The 17,835-nt window shown below is 39.1% G+C and overlaps 4 protein-coding genes across 6 annotated transcripts; 2 read left to right on the forward strand and 2 right to left on the reverse strand.

The window, feature by feature from the left end:
- Positions 1–112: 112 nt before the first annotated feature.
- Positions 113–1,752, forward strand: LOC113765567 (proteasome assembly chaperone 4). Its single transcript, XM_027309792.1, has 5 exons — positions 113–434; positions 635–703; positions 936–1,011; positions 1,107–1,171; positions 1,469–1,752. The coding sequence occupies exons 1-5, from the start codon at positions 237–239 to the stop codon at positions 1,559–1,561; spliced, it is 501 nt and encodes a 166-aa protein (XP_027165593.1). The 5' UTR covers positions 113–236; the 3' UTR covers positions 1,562–1,752.
- LOC113765566 lies at positions 1,627–3,469 on the reverse strand. The gene is made up of 6 exons (XM_027309791.1): positions 3,379–3,469; positions 3,160–3,274; positions 2,873–3,042; positions 2,401–2,692; positions 2,147–2,313; positions 1,627–2,006 (listed from the first exon to the last, which is right to left on the reverse strand). Exons 1-6 carry the CDS (start codon positions 3,407–3,409, stop codon positions 1,852–1,854), a joined length of 930 nt encoding a protein of 309 aa, XP_027165592.1. The 5' UTR covers positions 3,410–3,469; the 3' UTR covers positions 1,627–1,851.
- Positions 3,470–3,603: 134 nt separating this feature from the next.
- LOC113765287 (protein GFS12) lies at positions 3,604–13,166 on the reverse strand. Its single transcript, XM_027309410.1, has 16 exons — positions 12,635–13,166; positions 12,382–12,497; positions 9,847–11,985; positions 8,974–9,301; positions 8,630–8,845; positions 8,391–8,463; positions 8,095–8,300; positions 7,950–8,012; positions 7,273–7,481; positions 7,075–7,186; positions 5,921–6,442; positions 5,286–5,596; positions 4,932–5,175; positions 4,784–4,857; positions 4,458–4,593; positions 3,604–3,969 (listed from the first exon to the last, which is right to left on the reverse strand). Exons 1-16 carry the CDS (start codon positions 12,797–12,799, stop codon positions 3,820–3,822), a joined length of 5,064 nt encoding a protein of 1,687 aa, XP_027165211.1. The 5' UTR covers positions 12,800–13,166; the 3' UTR covers positions 3,604–3,819.
- A 147-nt stretch (positions 13,167–13,313) lies between these two features.
- On the forward strand, positions 13,314–16,569 carry LOC113765450 (EEF1A lysine methyltransferase 4). Of its 3 annotated transcripts, XM_027309639.1 has the most exons (10): positions 13,315–13,408; positions 13,465–13,691; positions 14,114–14,227; positions 14,530–14,598; positions 14,683–14,702; positions 14,772–14,824; positions 14,937–14,967; positions 15,100–15,178; positions 15,839–15,981; positions 16,205–16,569. In XM_027309639.1, the coding sequence occupies exons 2-10, from the start codon at positions 13,481–13,483 to the stop codon at positions 16,229–16,231; spliced, it is 747 nt and encodes a 248-aa protein (XP_027165440.1). In that variant the 5' UTR covers positions 13,315–13,408; positions 13,465–13,480; the 3' UTR covers positions 16,232–16,569. The 3 variants fall into 3 exon arrangements, with proteins under 3 accessions (XP_027165438.1, XP_027165440.1, XP_027165439.1); XM_027309637.1 differs by having other exon boundaries at positions 13,314–13,691; XM_027309638.1 differs by having other exon boundaries at positions 13,318–13,691; positions 15,842–15,981.
- The last annotated feature ends 1,266 nt before the right edge of the window (positions 16,570–17,835 follow it).

Below are 17,835 nucleotides of genomic sequence, written 5' to 3' on the forward strand. Positions count from 1 at the left end.
TTTTTATTTTTATTTTTTTATATTTTGGATCGGTAAACAGAAATTTCAATGTTTGGTAAAAGTAAAACCTTGCTTTTTTTTTTTTTTTTTTGTCATTAGTCCTTTTTAAATGGTAAGTAGGTTGGTTCATGGTTGGTATACTAAGTTTTGGCAAAATCGCAAATTGAGGGTAAAGTAATTTTCTTGATCGCTACTTTGTACTGGTAGTAGTAGTTGAAGGTAGATTAGATAGGAGAATGGGGGGATTGGACGAGGACGAGGACTGCTACCACCGCCGCCACGAAGCATCATCCGTGGGTAGTTGTAGTATCGCCATCCCGCCGCTTCAAACCCTCGATGATGGCAGCCGAAGCAATGGAGTAGAAATCATCTCCTTCTCCGATGTGGTGGACGATGCCACCCTCCACTTTCACATCATCCGTCTTCACCAGCAGGCAGGGTTTCTTTCTTTCTTTATATTTTTTCCTAACTTCCATCGCCCAGACCAATCTTGTCCCCCCATCGTCGTCTGCTGCCTTAATTCTTTGAAATACTCTCTAACTCACTAGTGCACGCTTAATTCTTTGATTCACTTGTTTGTTCACCATTATTACCATGAATCTCCAGTTTTACTTAACTGTTTCCCTGTGTGCAGATATACGCCTGGATCGGTTGCAACTCTGCAAAATTTGGACATTTATATGCTGCTGCTCCTACACGTCCCGTAAAAAAAGCTCTTTTCTTTCATTACTTTCTCCTTTTTTTTTTTCCCTCATCTTTTTGTTTGCATTTTCCCGATTTCTGTTATATTTTACCTCATTGCTAGGGCCATGGTAATGCTAAGACCTGCCCCTTGTGCTCTTAGACCTGTGCATAATCTAATCTTCACTTTCAAGGTTTTTATTTGGATCACTTTGAAGACGTTGGCTTTGCTGTTCTTAATTTGATGTCTACAGAGCAATGCTGTTAGTGTTACTTCTTTAATTGGAGGATCTTCTGACAACGCTGGAGCTGGTATTGCCCGTCGAATAGGTAATTCTGTCTACATATTTACCCCATACCTGGACGTGATTATCCGAATTGTTTCGTCTTCACCCCCTTTCTCACACACGGTTTTCTTTTTCTAGTTCTCAAGACTGGTCTTAACGTTGTATTGGCTTGTAATCTTCCAAAGAATAGTCCCTTGCTTGAGGTTAGCTCTCTGACATCATGTATGCGTTGGTGGTTTTATTCAATCTTTAACAGTGCACGGTCTTGTTTGCTTTACCAAGTTGTATGTGCTTTCCTCATGGCAACATTTAGTAGTTATTAGGAATTTGTGGTCTCTCAAAGCCTTTTTCCACTCGGAGCTTCATGATGTAGCTTTTGTTATATCCCTCCTACTCTCTAAAAGGTTACACGAGGCTCCCAACGCCAATCTACACTGTTGGATTTCCTCTCTCTCTCTCTTTTTCTTATTGGTTCTCCCCCCCCCCCTGCTGGTATTTAGGCTGCTGCTGAGAGAAGGTTGGTGCAAAAGCTTGTCAGCCTGGGTTACGCGACACCTAAATCTGGAGTATCATCCTCAACACAAGAAGGCTAACATTGGCATCCTCTGGGCAAGTTTTCTCCAGAAGAGAGTTTTCGAGAAACAACATTTAAGAGGTCTTGACCTGAATGTGTGCTGACGAAGCTTCTATTCTGCATTCGTCACATTCATTTCTTATCATACATACGAGCGACATACATAACAAAGTCTATACAATCATTTGCATATGGCATGAAACTCACTCATTCCCTCTACTCTCACAATATTGTGTGCATTGCCTGCAGCTTATTTTATCTTATATGATCTTAGTTTCCCGATAGGGTGTTCTAGAAGTTATTATCTTCCTAAAGTGCATCAGCCATCCCATGCACAGTCACTTCTGCTTCTATGGTGCACCTGTCATACCTCAGAAGACCATTGTTTGACTGGTTGAAGTAACTCAGTGAAACAAATCTTGGCCAACCGGAAACGGGGTTTGATGCACTGAACCAATGCTTAGCTGCAAAGAAGGTAGGATCTTATTCAGTTATTAAACATTTAATTCAAGGGAAAAGACTTGTAGGACTGGCGTAATCTCCAGCCAGTGTTAAAGGAGAGAAAAACCTATTTTGTAGTGTGAGTTTGAGGAGGAGTACGTACCTTTACCAAGGTAATGTTTTCCTTGTATTTGGTCTAGTATACGCAGTGCAAACTCTACATATATTTGATTACCAGGGGAGAGGCTCGTAGGATCATCTAAAGCTAGGTATAAAGATATATGACTTCCTGTGCCACTGCCTTTTCCCTTCGGATACAGCTGTATCTTCCTGCAATAAAATGCAAAGGATTCATAAGGTGATTTTTTTTTTTTTTTTTTTTTTGGTGAGCGTGAAATCTTGTTTCCCGTGTCTTACCATTTTTGTTCCCCTGCGTTAAATGAATTGGATGCTTCTAAATTAGATGAATCATATAAAATAGAGAAACTATCAATCTTCCAGGTACTTTTGTGGCTTACAGCGTCCTTGATCATCAATAGACTCTCCCCTTTAGCTCCAGCATAAGTTTCCTTGCACACGTATATTTCTACCCCTAAAATGCACGTGTCATTGACAAGATATCCATTGGAAGGATCATTAAATGTTTTCAGATGCACGAGTCTGTCAAATCCCCATTCAAGCTTCATCTTGTGAAAACGTCTTGCTTTTCCTGCGGCATCCAGGTGAAGGACATTATTGTATCAGTGATTTGATTGATGCACTCAATCCATGGAATCGCTACGTATTAGTAGAATTTTTTTTTTTGGGCATATAAGAAAGTTGAAGTCAAACAAAACAGGGGAGGGAATGGTGGTATCTCTAAACTGTTGTGTAGGATTAGGTAGCATACCTTGGAGAGTTAGGTAGTTATCCCTGTTCTGATCAAGCAAGAACATTCTAAAAACTGCATGAACTTCCAACCCAGGATGAAGGAACTTTTCTCGTGCCATCACCACGTACACGGACATGTAATCAGCTACCCCTTTGGTTTTATTTCCATTTGGGTAAATGGCCAACTTCCTGAAATCACAGGACGATGGATATGAATGAGTTTTGAGAGAATTGATCATGCACTACTCCATATCATTCGCAGTTTTTTTTTTTATTTTTTAGCAACAGAGAAGTGAGGAGGAGCACCATGTGTAGCCTCCAGTTTCAAAATCAGCGGAGGTGTATTTCTCGACGTCATTCTTTGCAAGCAGAGAGAATGACCGGAGTTTCACGATGTAATGAGTTGGTGGTGTATCTGAAACTGAGCTTGCAACAAAATTAAAATTCAATTGACAAATTAAAAAGGTAGCGGGATTATCCGCTGCAACAAATATGACTAGAGAAGAGAGAGACGGAAACACTAACCATCCCGGTCGCAAGTGGTAAGATCTGCCATTAGTTTCCTGTTTCTTTCCTTCGGGATTCTTGGTTTTTAATAGAAAGAATAACGCAACGCGGAGAAGAATTTCTTCCGGCGGGGGATATCCATTTCTTCCTCATTTGCTTGTTGCTTTGAACACAATTCTTCCATTTTCACACACGAGACGAGCATCTTAATGCCGGGAACGCAACGTTATGTTATCAGATTGTTGCAAGATTCTTAATGCATTGTTATATGTTATCACACACGAGACTAGTAAGTAGCCGAAGTAGATGTTGCAAAACTCCAAATATCTGAAACTCGTTACAACACGATTTCCAATGTCCAGATTCCTTAATATTATAGCTTCCACCAAAAATAAAAGTATATATTCGCTTCAACAAGGACGACAGACGCGTTCCCGACAACCATCTTCATACTCAAGCCTAGGCGCAGATCTTCAAATAGCCATCTTCTGTTCCAACAAGAAAGAGCCGTGAGAAAGGAAGTATGCTTATACTTGACAATACAGACATGTTCCTTGATTCTCTGTCCGCCGTATATAGATATTGCGGCGTCACTAGGCGCTCTCCATCCTGCCACGTTAGGAGAATGACCAATGAATGATGACACTTCAGAACCCAGCACTGTGGACGATATTAGGGAAAGACGAAACAACAAAAATTTCCTTTTAATTTTTCTTGGTTTGTTTGGCTTCAAGAAAAGAAACTTAGCATCAAATAGAATAGAATTAAAGGACCAGATCATATCCGCTAAAGACCTATCCATACAACGATCTATGATGCCGCTTGCCACTGGAGTTCTTCATGATTAGTATTTTAATTAACCTTCCCAGCAGGTGCATAACCAATCCCACCATTAACGTTAGGAAATGATATGTTTGCCATCCGACTTTGGGTCTTATGGACAGCAAACATTATGGTTAAGTCATCAAGTCATTCTTTAAGCAGAACATATCTGACCCATCCCGTATACCACAAACTCACACGCAAAATTTTGAAGATTTTCTGTAGGAGGACAAGACGTGTAGGGGGCAATGTAATGATAAGTTTCGCATAAATACCTCATCTGCAGATCCAGTTAAAGAAGAAAGACCAATCTTGTTTCTGGATATCGAAATCACATCCTGGCCCCATAATGAGAAACCCGATACCCCATCTGTGTGACCTTTAAAACTAATGGGTTCTGATGTCCAACTCCTGTACATTTTCATATGACAAGACGTGGATCACCGAAGGCAAACCAAGAGATAGATTAGATAATTAAAAAGCTAGTAAAAAGAGGCTCCAATTTACTGTCTTATAAAATATTACTTGCTTCCGTGCAAAAAAGAAATGCTACAATGTAAAGAGTTTGGGAAGTAGGAAATGCATTCCAAAGTTTATTTACCTTCTCAAATCCCAAATTCGCAAGGTTCTGTCCAAAGAACTTGAAACAAGCAAATGGTCATTTGGCGCAGCTAGCTGCAGAAATTGAATACACAAAATGAAATTTTGTCTTTGCACAGTGATGAACCTTTCTCCTAATCCTAACATACCTTTGTCACATACCCCTCATGAGCTTGCCATGATGCAATAATTTTTCCACTCCTTGAATCAAACAACACGCAATGACCAGAACTTAGACCAGCTGCAATCCAGGATGGAAAAGCATCGGGTCCTTCAGCTCGAGGTTTGGCACAAGCACACGAGCATATGGACGAGACCAAAGAAGGAAAGCTGGATTCACTGTTATTGCTCCTCCATAGATAAAGTTTCTGACCACGGTTTATATCAATAAACCTGCGCCTCATAATTAGAAACTGAATTTGTAACAGAGGAAAATATTATCCGTACCCTATTTAAGCAAAAATAAATAAATTTGTTTCTTTGAAAATAACAACAGTTATTACCTAAGAGATCCATTTCCAGCACCTACAATTAGCATATCAGTGGACTGCGAGTAATGCATACAAGTATAGAAGCTGCCGTCAAATGCATTATTCAGTATTCCAGTTGAGGATGCATTGTAGTGTAGTACATTGGCTTCATCTGTGTCAATCTTTGAAGAAGTGCTTGAAGGACTTGCAGGATGCGCAGAATGTGTAGAAAATTCAGAAAATACAGAAATTAGCTTCCCCGTTTGACCATTCCAAACATGTACTGTCCCATCACAGGATGCTACCCTCCCCAACGAAGTCAAAACACAAATGTCATTCACAGCCTAGCAATGAAGAGGTATCAAAATAAATCAGTAATTTCCGCTTAATCTTATCACAAATCACAGATTCAGTATGAGTGATGGCAGAGGTCAATATTTTATAAGATTAACCTATGTCAAAGGCAGACAAGGCAACAAGTTTCATCAGTTTTATGACCAAACTTTTTCATTGCACGGATGAATCTAGAATCCCCTTTAATAGACAATGGTACCAAAGAAGGTCAAGATAAGAGAGGAAAAGAGCACTTCTATTATAATACATTTCTTTGCTCTCACAATAATAAAACTAATAAATGGAGTTAATCCACAGGGACCACTGAAGCATACCTCCTCGTGGCCATAATAGCCAGATACACAATCAAATCTTGCCAACTCCCACTTCTGAACAGTCCCCTTGAATCCTGGACCTACCCCAGCAGTGAAAACTGTACATTCATCTTGACAAACAGCCAGCGATCTCAAAGCTCCATGATGTGCTCGGACAGAGTGTATAACAGATGCTCTAATTTTCCATGGAATTTCATCCTTTGGACCACCTGAACGGCCGATAAAGTCAAGCCCTTCCCACCCAGATGCTGAACTAGGAAACCAATACCAAGGGTTATGCTCCTCAACATGTGAACTTGCTATGTGTCTTGCATCTGAAGTCTGATAATGTTCTGATGAATGTTTTGTTGATATCAAATGTTTAGCACCTCTCTTTCGCTGTGATTGAGGTATTGACCACCCAACTCCATTGAGCAACATTTTAGCAGGTACATGGTCAGGGGTTGTTCTCTTGCTGAAAGATGATCTTCTGGCATTTGTAGTTTCTAGACTACTTTGAGATGACTCCCCTGTATATTCCCACTGAGTGCAATAGTTTCAGAATATTAAGGCACAGAATCTACGGAGAGATTAATGGAATTACAAAATTTTACAAGAGGCAGGTTTTGACATTATTAATAATGCTCTACTTTCTAGACCCAGACTATCTTATGTTTAGATTGTTGAGATGCTGGAAATTACTTGGTCCAGAATAAAGAAAGAGTTTTTGCGAATAGTAAGATGTATACTGCACAACATTACAGTGTTGTTAGGCTCTTCAGTAAACAAGTAGCTTCAAACCATCGAAAACACAGGTTAGAGATCTACATCAATAAGCATCAGAAAGACAGAAAAGCCAGCAACTGGGAATTGCATGGCAACTAATCATCCACTACTGACCTTATCGGGATCAGTATGTTCCATCATTACTAAGTAACAGCAGACAAAATTTACTTTGCTAACCTATTTCCTTGAACCTTAGCCCCCCAAAAGAAAAAGGGGAAAGGGGCTTTGAATGTAGTAGGGATAATAATTTGAACTTGAAGTTTCTGATAGCTAGTATGTCTAGTATAAGAGTGCGCTTCATGTTATTCAAGCCTTTAATTGTAGTAGGGATACAATATTATCTTTCTACAATAAAAGAAGATTACATTGTCAAGCATGAATGGATGTACCTTCCAATTGTAGTGGCGCAGGAGAAACTGCTCAAGAAGCAACCATGTTGTACAACACTGGCGTAGCTTCTCTATGCCAAGAATCGATGCAAATGATGGGTACAAAAGAAACCTACAAAACAAGATGATAGCATATTGTTTAGATTAAAAGAAGATTTACTGAAAATATTAGCAACTGAAAAGAAGAAAGGAACCCACACAAGGTCCATACGATTTCCAATACACTCCTGTTCATCAATTGTAATTCTGGGTCCCCTTATGGTCCCTCCCGATATGCCAGAGATACTGGGATTTTCCCGAGAGAAAGCAAGCTCATCAAACAACTCTTTGAGTTTTGGCAGGACATGCAGCTCTGTAAACTCCAGTCCAATCTGCTCACATGCTGCAACAAGTTTACTAGCAGCGACCTGACATTACATGAAAACACAAAATCACAAGGGAAAAAATTTTAGCAGTTAAAAGATTGTACATGTGTACAATAAAGGCTTCATTGTGGGACCTTAAGTGGTTGTGTTTATTCCAGTTGTATATCTTTAACTTGCAACTATTATGAAGTATGCTCTACAGTAAGATTTAGTAGAGCCTCTTTTTTTTTTTTTAAATTCTCCAATTACAAGGGAAGTTACTGGATGCAAACTAAAATATTCCATGAACTTAGAATCAATAAACCCACTCCATCTCCTTCAAAAAATAAATCATCTGAAAAGACAGAGATTGTGACTTAACACAAGATATCATTTAGGGAAGAAAGACCTTGCATTACAGTGAAAAGAAGAATGAGGAAGACATAGAAGGCCAGTGGCTATCTCACATAAAACAAGGCATCACAAAAGAACTTTGGACAAAGAGGGAAAAGAATCTTAGACATAAATTACTTGAAGTACTGGAATTCCGACGTTAGTCTGCATTAGAATCTTAATATATGGGCAACTTCCATCCTGCATACATGTTACAACACACAAGTTATCAAATGGAAAGGAGTCAAAGCACAAGAAAGCAAACAGCACTGGAAGATCATACTTCAATTAGCTCCTTAACTACCATCTCCCTCGATAAGTTTGCAACAAGGCCATCTAATATCATCAGACAGTTTATCAGGGCTGAAGTGCTCGAACTGTGAATTAGTTCAGGCTTACTGGCTGATGAATAACTGAGGCAAGAGCGAACAAGATTCCTTATTAAGGGCAGTATCTGTTTGATGATAAAATTTTCTCCAAAAAGACATCCTGAAAATCAAGAAAGCACAAAATTAGCTTAGACAGGGAATTACATTCCTTGAAACTCCATCAGCCTTTAACTTGGCAAACAGAGATTACCAATTCTGACCACAGCATCAATTCCATCATCTGATAGCCCTTTGCCCAAACAATGGATCAGAGGTATAATTGTCTGGAAACAACTTGAAGGTAAGTTTGTTTCAATTCTGGACTAAATGACATTTCTAAGACTAGGAAAAGTACAAAGTCTTTCAATTAAATCATTCTTGAATTTTGGTTTTTTTTTTTTAAGGAAAAAAAAACTGAGAGAGAGGATCTACAAAGAATGAAATGTTGACCTGATGAACTGTAATTGGAACACCAAGCTCCTCACAAGAGCCAACCAGGAGCACAGAGGCAGCAGCAGCTGAACTCTTGTTAGGAGCAACAAACAAGTTTGATAATACCAATGGATGTATGGCCTCCAGATATGCTTGTTTACCAATTTGGTTCCATATGTCCAGCACAAATGAGCCTTGAAGAAAAGAGACCTTCAAATGTGAATACGTGGTAGCCTGGAGTGTGAACAGGCATTAGGCACCAAATGTATGTGAAGAAGGAAGAAAATAAACAATTGCATAAAAAGGGGAAATTGAAATGTCATCAATGAAAGCCACAAGTCAATATAAAATTCAATACTAGCCTGTAAGATCTTCTGAATAATAGGCAAAACAAGTTTCTTTATAGCCTCTGGATTTAAGCACTTCAAAAACTCATTGAGTAGGATGTAAGCGAATTCAGCTTCAGTATCTGACAAGGTGGTCTTTACAAGCGGTAAGCAGTAGGAAGCACACATTTCAGCTGCAAATGATCCCATAGCTTTTAATGCTCCTTGTTTTGCAAAAGTTGCGGCATAACGAAGGCGTGACTCGTCTTTTGCTAGAAGTTGAAGTGAAGCAAGAAACAAGTATGATGACCTGACTGTGGCTGGGAAGAATGGAGAATCCAAAAGACATTTCACTGAAGGTCTCCTAATTATTGTAACAAAAACAAATTTTAGATAATTTCGAATATAGGAGGTAATATTTCAGATAATTTCGAACATAGGAGGCCTGAGTGCTCAAAATTGTCCAATTCCAGCTTTTTGCCCAAAAAAATTGGTCTGTAAATTACTTCAATTTTTAACTGGAATAAAACTGCAGTCCTTCAGGTAAAATTCTCTCTTCCTACTCTCCCCCCCCCCCCCCCCAACCCCCAAAAAACAAAAACAAAGTTTGTTTGCTACTTTATACGTAAGATGTACCTTTTACATGCATACATAAGTAAATGTTCATTTTTGTAACTGAGTATTACATTTTACAAATTAGTAGGAACAGTTCCTTAAGATTGAAGGTATTTAACTCCTGTAGGTACCAATAAGCTGTTTGTTTAGCTTGATCAAAGCATGCAATTGTTATTGTTGACAATACTTTCATGAAAAACATGAAAACCTCAAAAACTCGAAAATATATAATAGTTCCCTCTTTTCTTCATGCATGTTGTGAAAAATTGGTGAAAAGGGAATTGGATTTTCTACCTCTTCCAGTCCTTCTCAATGCATGACTTGACTACTAACTGTATCTGAGGAGGGAGCTCTTGCACCAATCTAGGTAATATGCCACTCTCCAAGTGTGTCACCATTGTGGTAGGATCAAAAAGGGGCCTGTTTAAGTAAATTTCTGCTAAGATGCAGCCAACTCCAAAGATATCACTTGCAATATCTTGAGAGTAAATATCTGAATAAGAAAACCTCTGTGCCCAAAGCAACAGTTCTTGATAACTAACAGTGTCATCATCCACTTCAATGTTTTCAATGAGAAAGTTAATATCAGCAACTGATCTCAACCCATATTTGGTACAGCTGGCAAGTTTTGACTTAACTGAATTCTCACTCTGATGCTCTTTCTTCGAGGAGTTATCCTTCAAATGGTCATCCGAATGGAAGTTGTAAATTGGACTTAAATGCTGCGCATGCTCACAGAATGTGGCTGTTTCTTCCAATTCACCCAAGGAGATGGTTTCAACAGATTGCTCGCCTGCAGTGTCACTCACTGGGTAATGATTCCCAGACGACTCTTTGTTCCTCTTAAAAGTGGACTTGGTCAATAACCGACAAGCAGGGTGTGGTTTATAGAAAAGTTGACGACGTCCTGCTGACCTTAATACTGTTGGCGATGCTGGGGGAAGCATGACATTTTTGGCATCAAGCGCTGCCTGACCTGACATTTTATAACCAAAGGTGATGTCAATCCAATGATGAATAGAGGATGAAACAAGATTGCTTTCCAAGGCATCCCTATGCAGCTTAATAAACTCTTCAGGAGTACTAGCCCATGATGGTACTGTCAAATCAGACATGCCAGCATGTAGAGAATAAAATATCCGTGGATCACAATAGAATTCTGGGATGCATTCATCAGGGGTCCATTGGTAGAGTCTCTGCATTGTAGAAGGATATTCATTTGGTTCATAAACTGAACGAACAGCCATTTTCAAAACATTCAGAGGTAATCGTCTTGCCTTGTAACTGCAGACAGCAAGTTCAGAAAGGCATTCATCTGATACATGATGTGGGATTTCAGATGTTGAATATGTAAAGTCCAACTGTTCATCACCTTTTGCCAGCCGCCATTTGCTCTTGCTTAAGTCTCGCCATCCAGCTCCATCATTTTCATCAGGTTTTACACTAAAATCAATAACCCATGGCACAACTGTGTGGAATGCATGATCACCCCACCTTCTCCCAGCTATCTTATTTAAGACCAGAAGATACTCAAAATTACTCAAGTCCCCATTGTACCAACGGTAGAAACTAGAACACAAGTCCACAGGTTGAGAAAGTTTTAAATCTGCGAAGAGTCCTCCAGAAGAGCAGGCCTTATTTGAGCAACTTCTACTTAAAGGACAGAATATGTCTACATTTGAGTTTGAAGCAGAGCTTAGTACTAATTTATCACCAACTGGCAGCCAACACCAGCATGTATCAGTCAACATTATACTCGACGGGCACACATTACCATAGGCAATTCCTAAACCATGCATGTAAGACAATCCAGAAAGTATTTGGTATATTAGAAATCTAGCATGCCAATCGCACTTTAAAGCACCAGGACTGTAATGAAGAATGTTTTCCAAGGTATAGGGAGTTTTAGGAAGAACAAAATTGATTTGACTGGATGTTTTCAGCATTCCCAAGATTGGAGCTATATTTGGATGCCTTATGCAGCCAGGAAAGTTAATATCATCGAATCCTGGCACCCCAAGTAAATTAAGAAAGTTAATGGCTTCTTGCCCAGTGGCTTTTCCCTCTATCAAGAGAATAAGAGAGTGTAAGACATGATCTTCCACAGATCCAGACAAGAAGTCTGAAGCAATCTCTTCAAACAAAGCATAGGAACAAACACCAACCCGAGCAATGGGAGCCAAGGAAGTGATGGTCCTAGTGCAAGAATACCAACCAGAAAAGTTGCAGGTCGAACTCCGACACCCTAATCCATGTAGGTGTGTACTTGTTCCAGCATTTGACAAATGCCGACATTCGGTCGATTGAATTTCTAGTGTAATAGTTTTATCAGTAGGAATTCCAGGTTTGAACTCTGGCTGAAGTTCATGAACAACTCCAGAAACAGAATCTTCAGCGATGCTATCTTTAAGATAATCCAGACAGCACTCGTCACTGCAGAGAGATACAAAGTCTGCTGACGGCCTTATCGTTATAAAATTTTAAAGAGGGCAAGTGTTAAACCATTTCTTCAACATCTAAGGTTCAAATTATCTCATATGTGAACCAGGATATATTTGCTATCATTAAGTTATGACGCCAAAGCATCATCCTTTTTTTTTTTCTATTTTCAAATTATTTTCCTTTGGCACTTATTCCCCAAGAAAAAACAATTAAAGTTAAGGAAAAAATTGGCAAGAAAGGCATTATAAGCACGGAATTGGCAAGAAATGAGATGGCAAGGCAAGTTGTAAAATACAAGCACATTTAGAGAGGACGAAGATTGATGTGGAATTAGTGGAGTAGCAATGACGGTAAAAATTAGGAGGCATGAAATAGTAGACAAATTACATGTATTGGGTGAAGCAATGATGCTGGCGTGATCGTCTCTTATAGTAGTTGATTATAAATTCAGGAGGTGATGCAGAGGCCGACGCAGCCTCTCCTTCTCCATTCCAACCGGATAGCTGCTGGATTCGGGATTTATTGAGTAGTAGTAGTAATTGAATACAAGCAAGCAATAGAAGAAGAAGCATAAGGAAGCCAAACTAGCCCAGTAAGTGTATGATTGAAAAACAGTCAAAAAAAGAAAGGAAAAAAGAACCTGAACGACGGCGGAGGAGGCAAAAGGCAAGGGAGAATAATGGGGGGACAGCCCATAAACAAAGTTGAGCTTTTGATTGTAGTCGGCTTTGATTCGTCGTTCAAGGCACTCCATGCACCATCTTTCTTCTTCTTCTTCTTCTTCGCCTTCCTTATTGTCCATCATCCCTCTCTGCTTCTGCCGCTGCCCTTAGCTGATTCAACTGATTCCGGCAGAGCAAACCCAAAAAAGGAATCTTTTTTTTTCAAGTTATTGTTTTGATACTACTACTAGTAGCCAGTAGGTAAGAATTGGGTTGCTTCGCTAAATCGCATCCATCATCATCTCCGTCTGTCTTTGATGCACTACTCATTGCCACTAGCCATGTCCTTTGCTTTTTTTTCTTTCTGTTTTACTATTAAAACAAACAGAGAGTATACCATAACATCTTTTTTTTTTATTTTAAGTTTACCCGAAAAAAGATGCCGCGTATAGACAGATACCACATCTCTTCTCAGCCCAAGAAATCGTGAAAGGAAGAAACAAATGGTTGGAATTGGCAGCCACGATTTTTTTTTTTTTGGGTTATCTCCTCTGTTTCTCTCAATTTCGAATTTTGATTGGAGTTTTTTTTTTTTTAATACAACTGATTATTTGGGCACTAAAAAAAACTAAAAATGGTAGCACCACAAAACAGTCGCACGTCCTAAATTTAGGAAATGGAGCGGGTACAGTATAACAAACATAACTGTAGTTGCAATATATTACCAGTGCCACTTGATAAACTGAAGAAGAAAGAAAACCCAGGAAATGAGAACGAAGAAGCCGATGACGAAGATGATGGGGAATGCAACTTGTGGGACGAAGATGCCGACCAACAGCCACCCTACAACTACAACTGCTGCTTACGGAGAGAGCTGGTACTGGGACAAGCGTTACGCTTCTTCTAGCTCTGGATCAGGATCAGAATCAGAAGCCTCCTTTGATTGGTACCAGAAATACCCATCTCTAGCCCCGCTCCTCCACCTCTACATTCCCCGCCACCACCGCGTTCTCGTCGTTGGCTGTGGCAACTCTGGTTGGTAACCCCCCCCTCCCCCCCCCCATTCCCCCAATAACAACCCAACCCATCATCAATTCTACTCTTTAACTTCTTACTTGTCTCCGCTGTTTCATTATTACACAATCCTTTATCCATCCAAGACATAAACAAGCGTATACATATTGTTTTTGGTTGATCTAAAGGGATGTCTTTTAAGTTTTAACCCGACGAGCCCACAAAAGAAAAGGAAAAAAATATTTATGTATTTAAAAAACACACACACACACACCCACACACATGGGTTGATTTTGATCAGTTTGTGAATCACGTCATTTCTTCTTCTTTTTAAAAGCTACATCAAACCAATCTTGATAAAGATGATGCCGTTATTGCCCAATTAGTTATTACTAAAAGTACCTTGTCAGTTTTCTTTAAAAAGGAAATTTTGATATTTGCAGCATTTAGCGAAGGCATGGTTAATGACGGCTATGCTCAAGTTTTCAACATTGATATATCATCAGTTGTGATTGCGGCAATGCAAAGGAAGTACTCCTCTTGTTCTCAACTGAAATGTAAGTTTTCAGTACTTGTGTTACTTGACCAAAAATTAGATAGTGTTTGGCTTTGAAGTTTCTGTTACTCTGTTTTTCTCTACAACCCAAAAGATAAATTAAAGCTAAAAGCTTTCCAAATTAAGAAAAAGTGCACCATATGCCACAAGCCCCAGAACAAGCTCATGCATGGACTGAGAAGCGTAGAAGAAACAGGATATTGCGCTGTGATCAACAGCAGGTGTTTGGTGACTTGTCCTTTGATACTTCATGGTTTAGTTTTTTTTTTAATATTACCAGCCGTTTCCATGGCTTCTAACCAGATATGAAGATGGATGTGAGAGATATGAACGCCTTCGAAGCAGGTTCCTTTGATGCAGTTGTTGATAAAGGTGCACCTTTGTTATTCCTAGGATTGTATATTTTGTTATAACATTTTAAAGCCTGTACTTATGTTATTCGATATGGACTTCCAGGAACTTTGGACTCTATCTTGGTGAGTGCTTTCTGAAGCAATACGAATCTGTAACAGAGATGATTACTCATGTCAAATAAATGTCTGCAGTGCGGGAACAATTCACAAGAAAATGCTGCTAAGATGCTCCAGGAGGTTGGCAGGTAAGGTGATTGATCATAAATATTCTGCATCATCGTACATTTTGGCGTTTCATGTTTTCTTTTCCATCTTGAACTGTTCTTACATTTAAGCAGTTGATAACAAACTATATAGGGTCCTGAAGGATAGAGGCATATACCTCCTGGTAACTATAACTTTTTTCTACTTTATGCTGTACTGCTTTATCTTGACTACTATTTTAAGTCTTGCAGTACAGTAAATTTAAAAGTATCTAATCTTTTCTCTGCACACTTAATGGAATTTCGTTATATTTCAGATTACATATGGAGCACCAAATTATCGACTACACTTATTGAGAAATTCATGCTCATGGACAATCAAACTACACGTGATAGGTTGTCCACTTTCCTTTTTATATGTTCTTTTGACATGATACAATTGTTAAAAAGCATTCAGCTTCCTATGCAGCATTTTGAAGTAACAACATCCTGGTTTTGCTGCTTAGTTGTTAATCTGAAGTCAATAATGACTGTAGTTATTAGTTATTACCTCAACAAATTAATCAGCACGTACGAAATCTGAAATAATCATAGTATATGGGTAAGCATTACTATGGGTTTGTGATTTTGAATCACTTCTCCATCGCGCCCTCTGTTTCCTGCTGTGTAAAAAAGAAAATGAAAATGACAAAAACGAAAGAGAAAAAGTGGACAATATGTCATAGAACATACTACATAGATTCTGTACAGCTGTATTCTGAGCAGTGTGATTTGGAACAAATATACTTTAGTTTTTATGGGGAAGAAGAGTACACCTGGCAGTGTACTAGGAAATGTTTTTCTTATGAAGTTTGAAATGGCAATTAACCAATTAAGAAAATGAGATCGATGAGGTTTTATATGGTTGATTTACCTTTTTTGTTGTATCTTTCTTTTTCTTTCAGAGCAGGGCAAGTGTTCCATTATCATATGTTTGACATATAATCTGAAAGCTTCATTTGGTTAATTTCTATCAATTCGCTCCTCCATCCCAATAAACGTCTTTGTTGCTGCCAGCAGGTAAACTTCTGTCAGAAGAAACCTCACAATGTCAGGCATGGGATCTAACCTTTCCTGTTCCACTGGATGATGATGGAATCTCTACTGAAGCAGTCTTGGGAAAGAACCCCGATGTCCACTACATATACGTCTGTATTAAGGTCTGTTTAAGATGTTAGTCTCTAGTGTTCTGCTTCTGACTTATGTTTTCCACTGATAGATTCCAAACTGAGTTCTAATGAAAATGTCACGAGTGTTTCACTACGAAGGCCAAAAAGAAAGAGATTACCCAGTAAAGCTGGGTATTCATCATATAGTTCCTCTTCCAAGAACTCATTCTAGCCTTTTCTCCAAGCTACCTTACATCTTAAATTTCTGTTTCAGGACAAGAAGCATGAATCCACCATTTGAGGGCAGGGCACTGTACTCTATTGATTAAATGATTGCTAGTTATGAGTTTAATAGATTCAAATGGCAAGTGTGATTGTGTGACTGTCGAGTTTGTACAATAGGCATAGCCCTTGCTTACATATAATTTCTATGGATTACCTGCATTGTATTTCTGTCAAGACAAAGGTCACCTTGTGGTTCAAAAGTGATCTTGAATGTCTTCGAATTAGTGATGGTACAACTGTTATATCTTGTAGATTTCTTCTTTCTTTTGAAGGTCATCTTCTTTCCCCCAATTATGCTAGCATTTTCATGGTCAACTGTACGCGAATGATTATGCCAAATAGCTAATTGATGTGTAAAGCTTAGTTTTTGATTGTTTTTGTCACATTCTTTGGTTTTGGTTTTTGTTTTTGTTTGTTTGATGGAGTGAAGAGTTGTCTTTCTACTTGGAAAGTACGACAATAATTGACTACTATTCTTACTAGGCGTTTGGTTCGCACCTCGGAATCAAATTCGAATTTGAAATTATTCATCCTGGATTTGGAATGAGTGATCAATCATTCTAATACAAATTCGGATTTGAAATTATTCATCCTGGATTTGGAATGAATGATCAATCATTCCAATACGTCAGTTTGGTACAGTACCTAGAATGTGTATTGTTATTATATCTGATATTTGGCTTGCTCGGTCATTCAAAATGGGATACAACAAATTTTCAATTTTATCCCAAGTCTGTTATTTAGTTAAAAACCAAAATCTTAGGTGTGGGCATGCCATACGGTATAAAGTCTTCTGTGATGCATAATGGATCTGAATTGAAGCATAAGATGTGGACACGTCTAAAAAAAAGAAGTCTGTACACCATCCTTAATTTCCTCAACCCAACCATCATCCCCTTCTACCACCACTGCCCAGCGCCCCTTCATCTTTCATCTCTAGTATCACCCCCTCTTTCTTCTTCACCGGCACCATTCGCCTCCCCTCTTCCTCCTCTTCTTCCCTTTCTGGGGAGGCGAGAAAAAGGGGGAGAGGGACAAGGGGAGCAAAAAAATGAGGGAGAGAAAGAACGGGAAGAGAAGGAGAGAAAAGGGTGGTGTTGGGGAGGAAGGAGTAGGGAGGAGAGGGTGACAGGCGGTGGTGATGGGGAAGAGGGTGGGTAAAAAAGGTCAGGCGTGTTTTTGTTAAATTTAAATAGGAGTCAAATTTGGGTTTTGTCCAAAACCCTACAATTACTTGGAGGGGGAGAATAGAAGGAAGAGAAAGGAGGTGGGAAACAGAGGAGAGGGAGAAGGGGAGCAAAAAGAGAAGGAGAGAGAAGGGTGGTGTTGGGGGAGGAAGGAGTAACAGACGGTTGTGGTGGGGAAGAGGGTGTTTTTGTTAAATTTAAATAGGAATCAACTTTGAGTTTTGTCCAAAACCCTGCAATTACTTGGGTTTTGGGGAATCCGTCCAATATGAGATTCATTTCAAATCCTAATTCCAAAATCCTCTTGCCAAACACCATTTTGGATTAGATCGAAGAATGCAATATATTATTATCATCAATGCACCTAAGAACCAATAGGCATAAGCAAACGAAATTCAAGCAATGATTATGAACGATGTCATTAATATCTCAA

This window comes from Coffea eugenioides, chromosome 3 (assembly GCF_003713205.1).
Source record: "Coffea eugenioides isolate CCC68of chromosome 3, Ceug_1.0, whole genome shotgun sequence".
NCBI classification, from domain to species: domain Eukaryota; kingdom Viridiplantae; phylum Streptophyta; class Magnoliopsida; order Gentianales; family Rubiaceae; genus Coffea; species Coffea eugenioides.

Excerpts from the sequence above, each read along its gene's own strand:
- LOC113765450 (XM_027309637.1), top strand. The coding sequence starts at position 13,424 with ATGAGAACGAAGAAGCCGATGACGAAGATGATGGGGAATGCAACTTGT. Across the intron at positions 14,599-14,682 it reads TGATGCAGTTGTTGATAAAG|GAACTTTGGACTCTATCTTG; the intron begins GTGCACCTTTGT and ends ATGGACTTCCAG. Across the intron at positions 15,982-16,204 it reads ACATATACGTCTGTATTAAG|GACAAGAAGCATGAATCCAC; the intron begins GTCTGTTTAAGA and ends TTTCTGTTTCAG.
- LOC113765566 (XM_027309791.1), bottom strand. The coding sequence starts at position 3,409 with ATGGCAGATCTTACCACTTGCGACCGGGATG. Across the intron at positions 3,043-3,159 it reads GAAACTGGAGGCTACACATG|GAAGTTGGCCATTTACCCAA; the intron begins GTGCTCCTCCTC and ends CTGTGATTTCAG. Across the intron at positions 2,314-2,400 it reads AACGCAGGGGAACAAAAATG|GAAGATACAGCTGTATCCGA; the intron begins GTAAGACACGGG and ends ATTTTATTGCAG.
- LOC113765567 (XM_027309792.1), top strand. The coding sequence starts at position 237 with ATGGGGGGATTGGACGAGGACGAGGACTGCTACCACCGCCGCCACGAA. Across the intron at positions 435-634 it reads TCATCCGTCTTCACCAGCAG|ATATACGCCTGGATCGGTTG; the intron begins GCAGGGTTTCTT and ends CCCTGTGTGCAG. Across the intron at positions 704-935 it reads CTGCTGCTCCTACACGTCCC|AGCAATGCTGTTAGTGTTAC; the intron begins GTAAAAAAAGCT and ends TGATGTCTACAG.
- LOC113765287 (XM_027309410.1), bottom strand. The coding sequence starts at position 12,799 with ATGATGGACAATAAGGAAGGCGAAGAAGAAGAAGAAGAAGAAAGATGG. Across the intron at positions 8,464-8,629 it reads TTCCAATTACAGTTCATCAG|ACAATTATACCTCTGATCCA; the intron begins GTCAACATTTCA and ends AGTTGTTTCCAG. Across the intron at positions 5,597-5,920 it reads GCTATTATGGCCACGAGGAG|GCTGTGAATGACATTTGTGT; the intron begins GTATGCTTCAGT and ends CTTCATTGCTAG.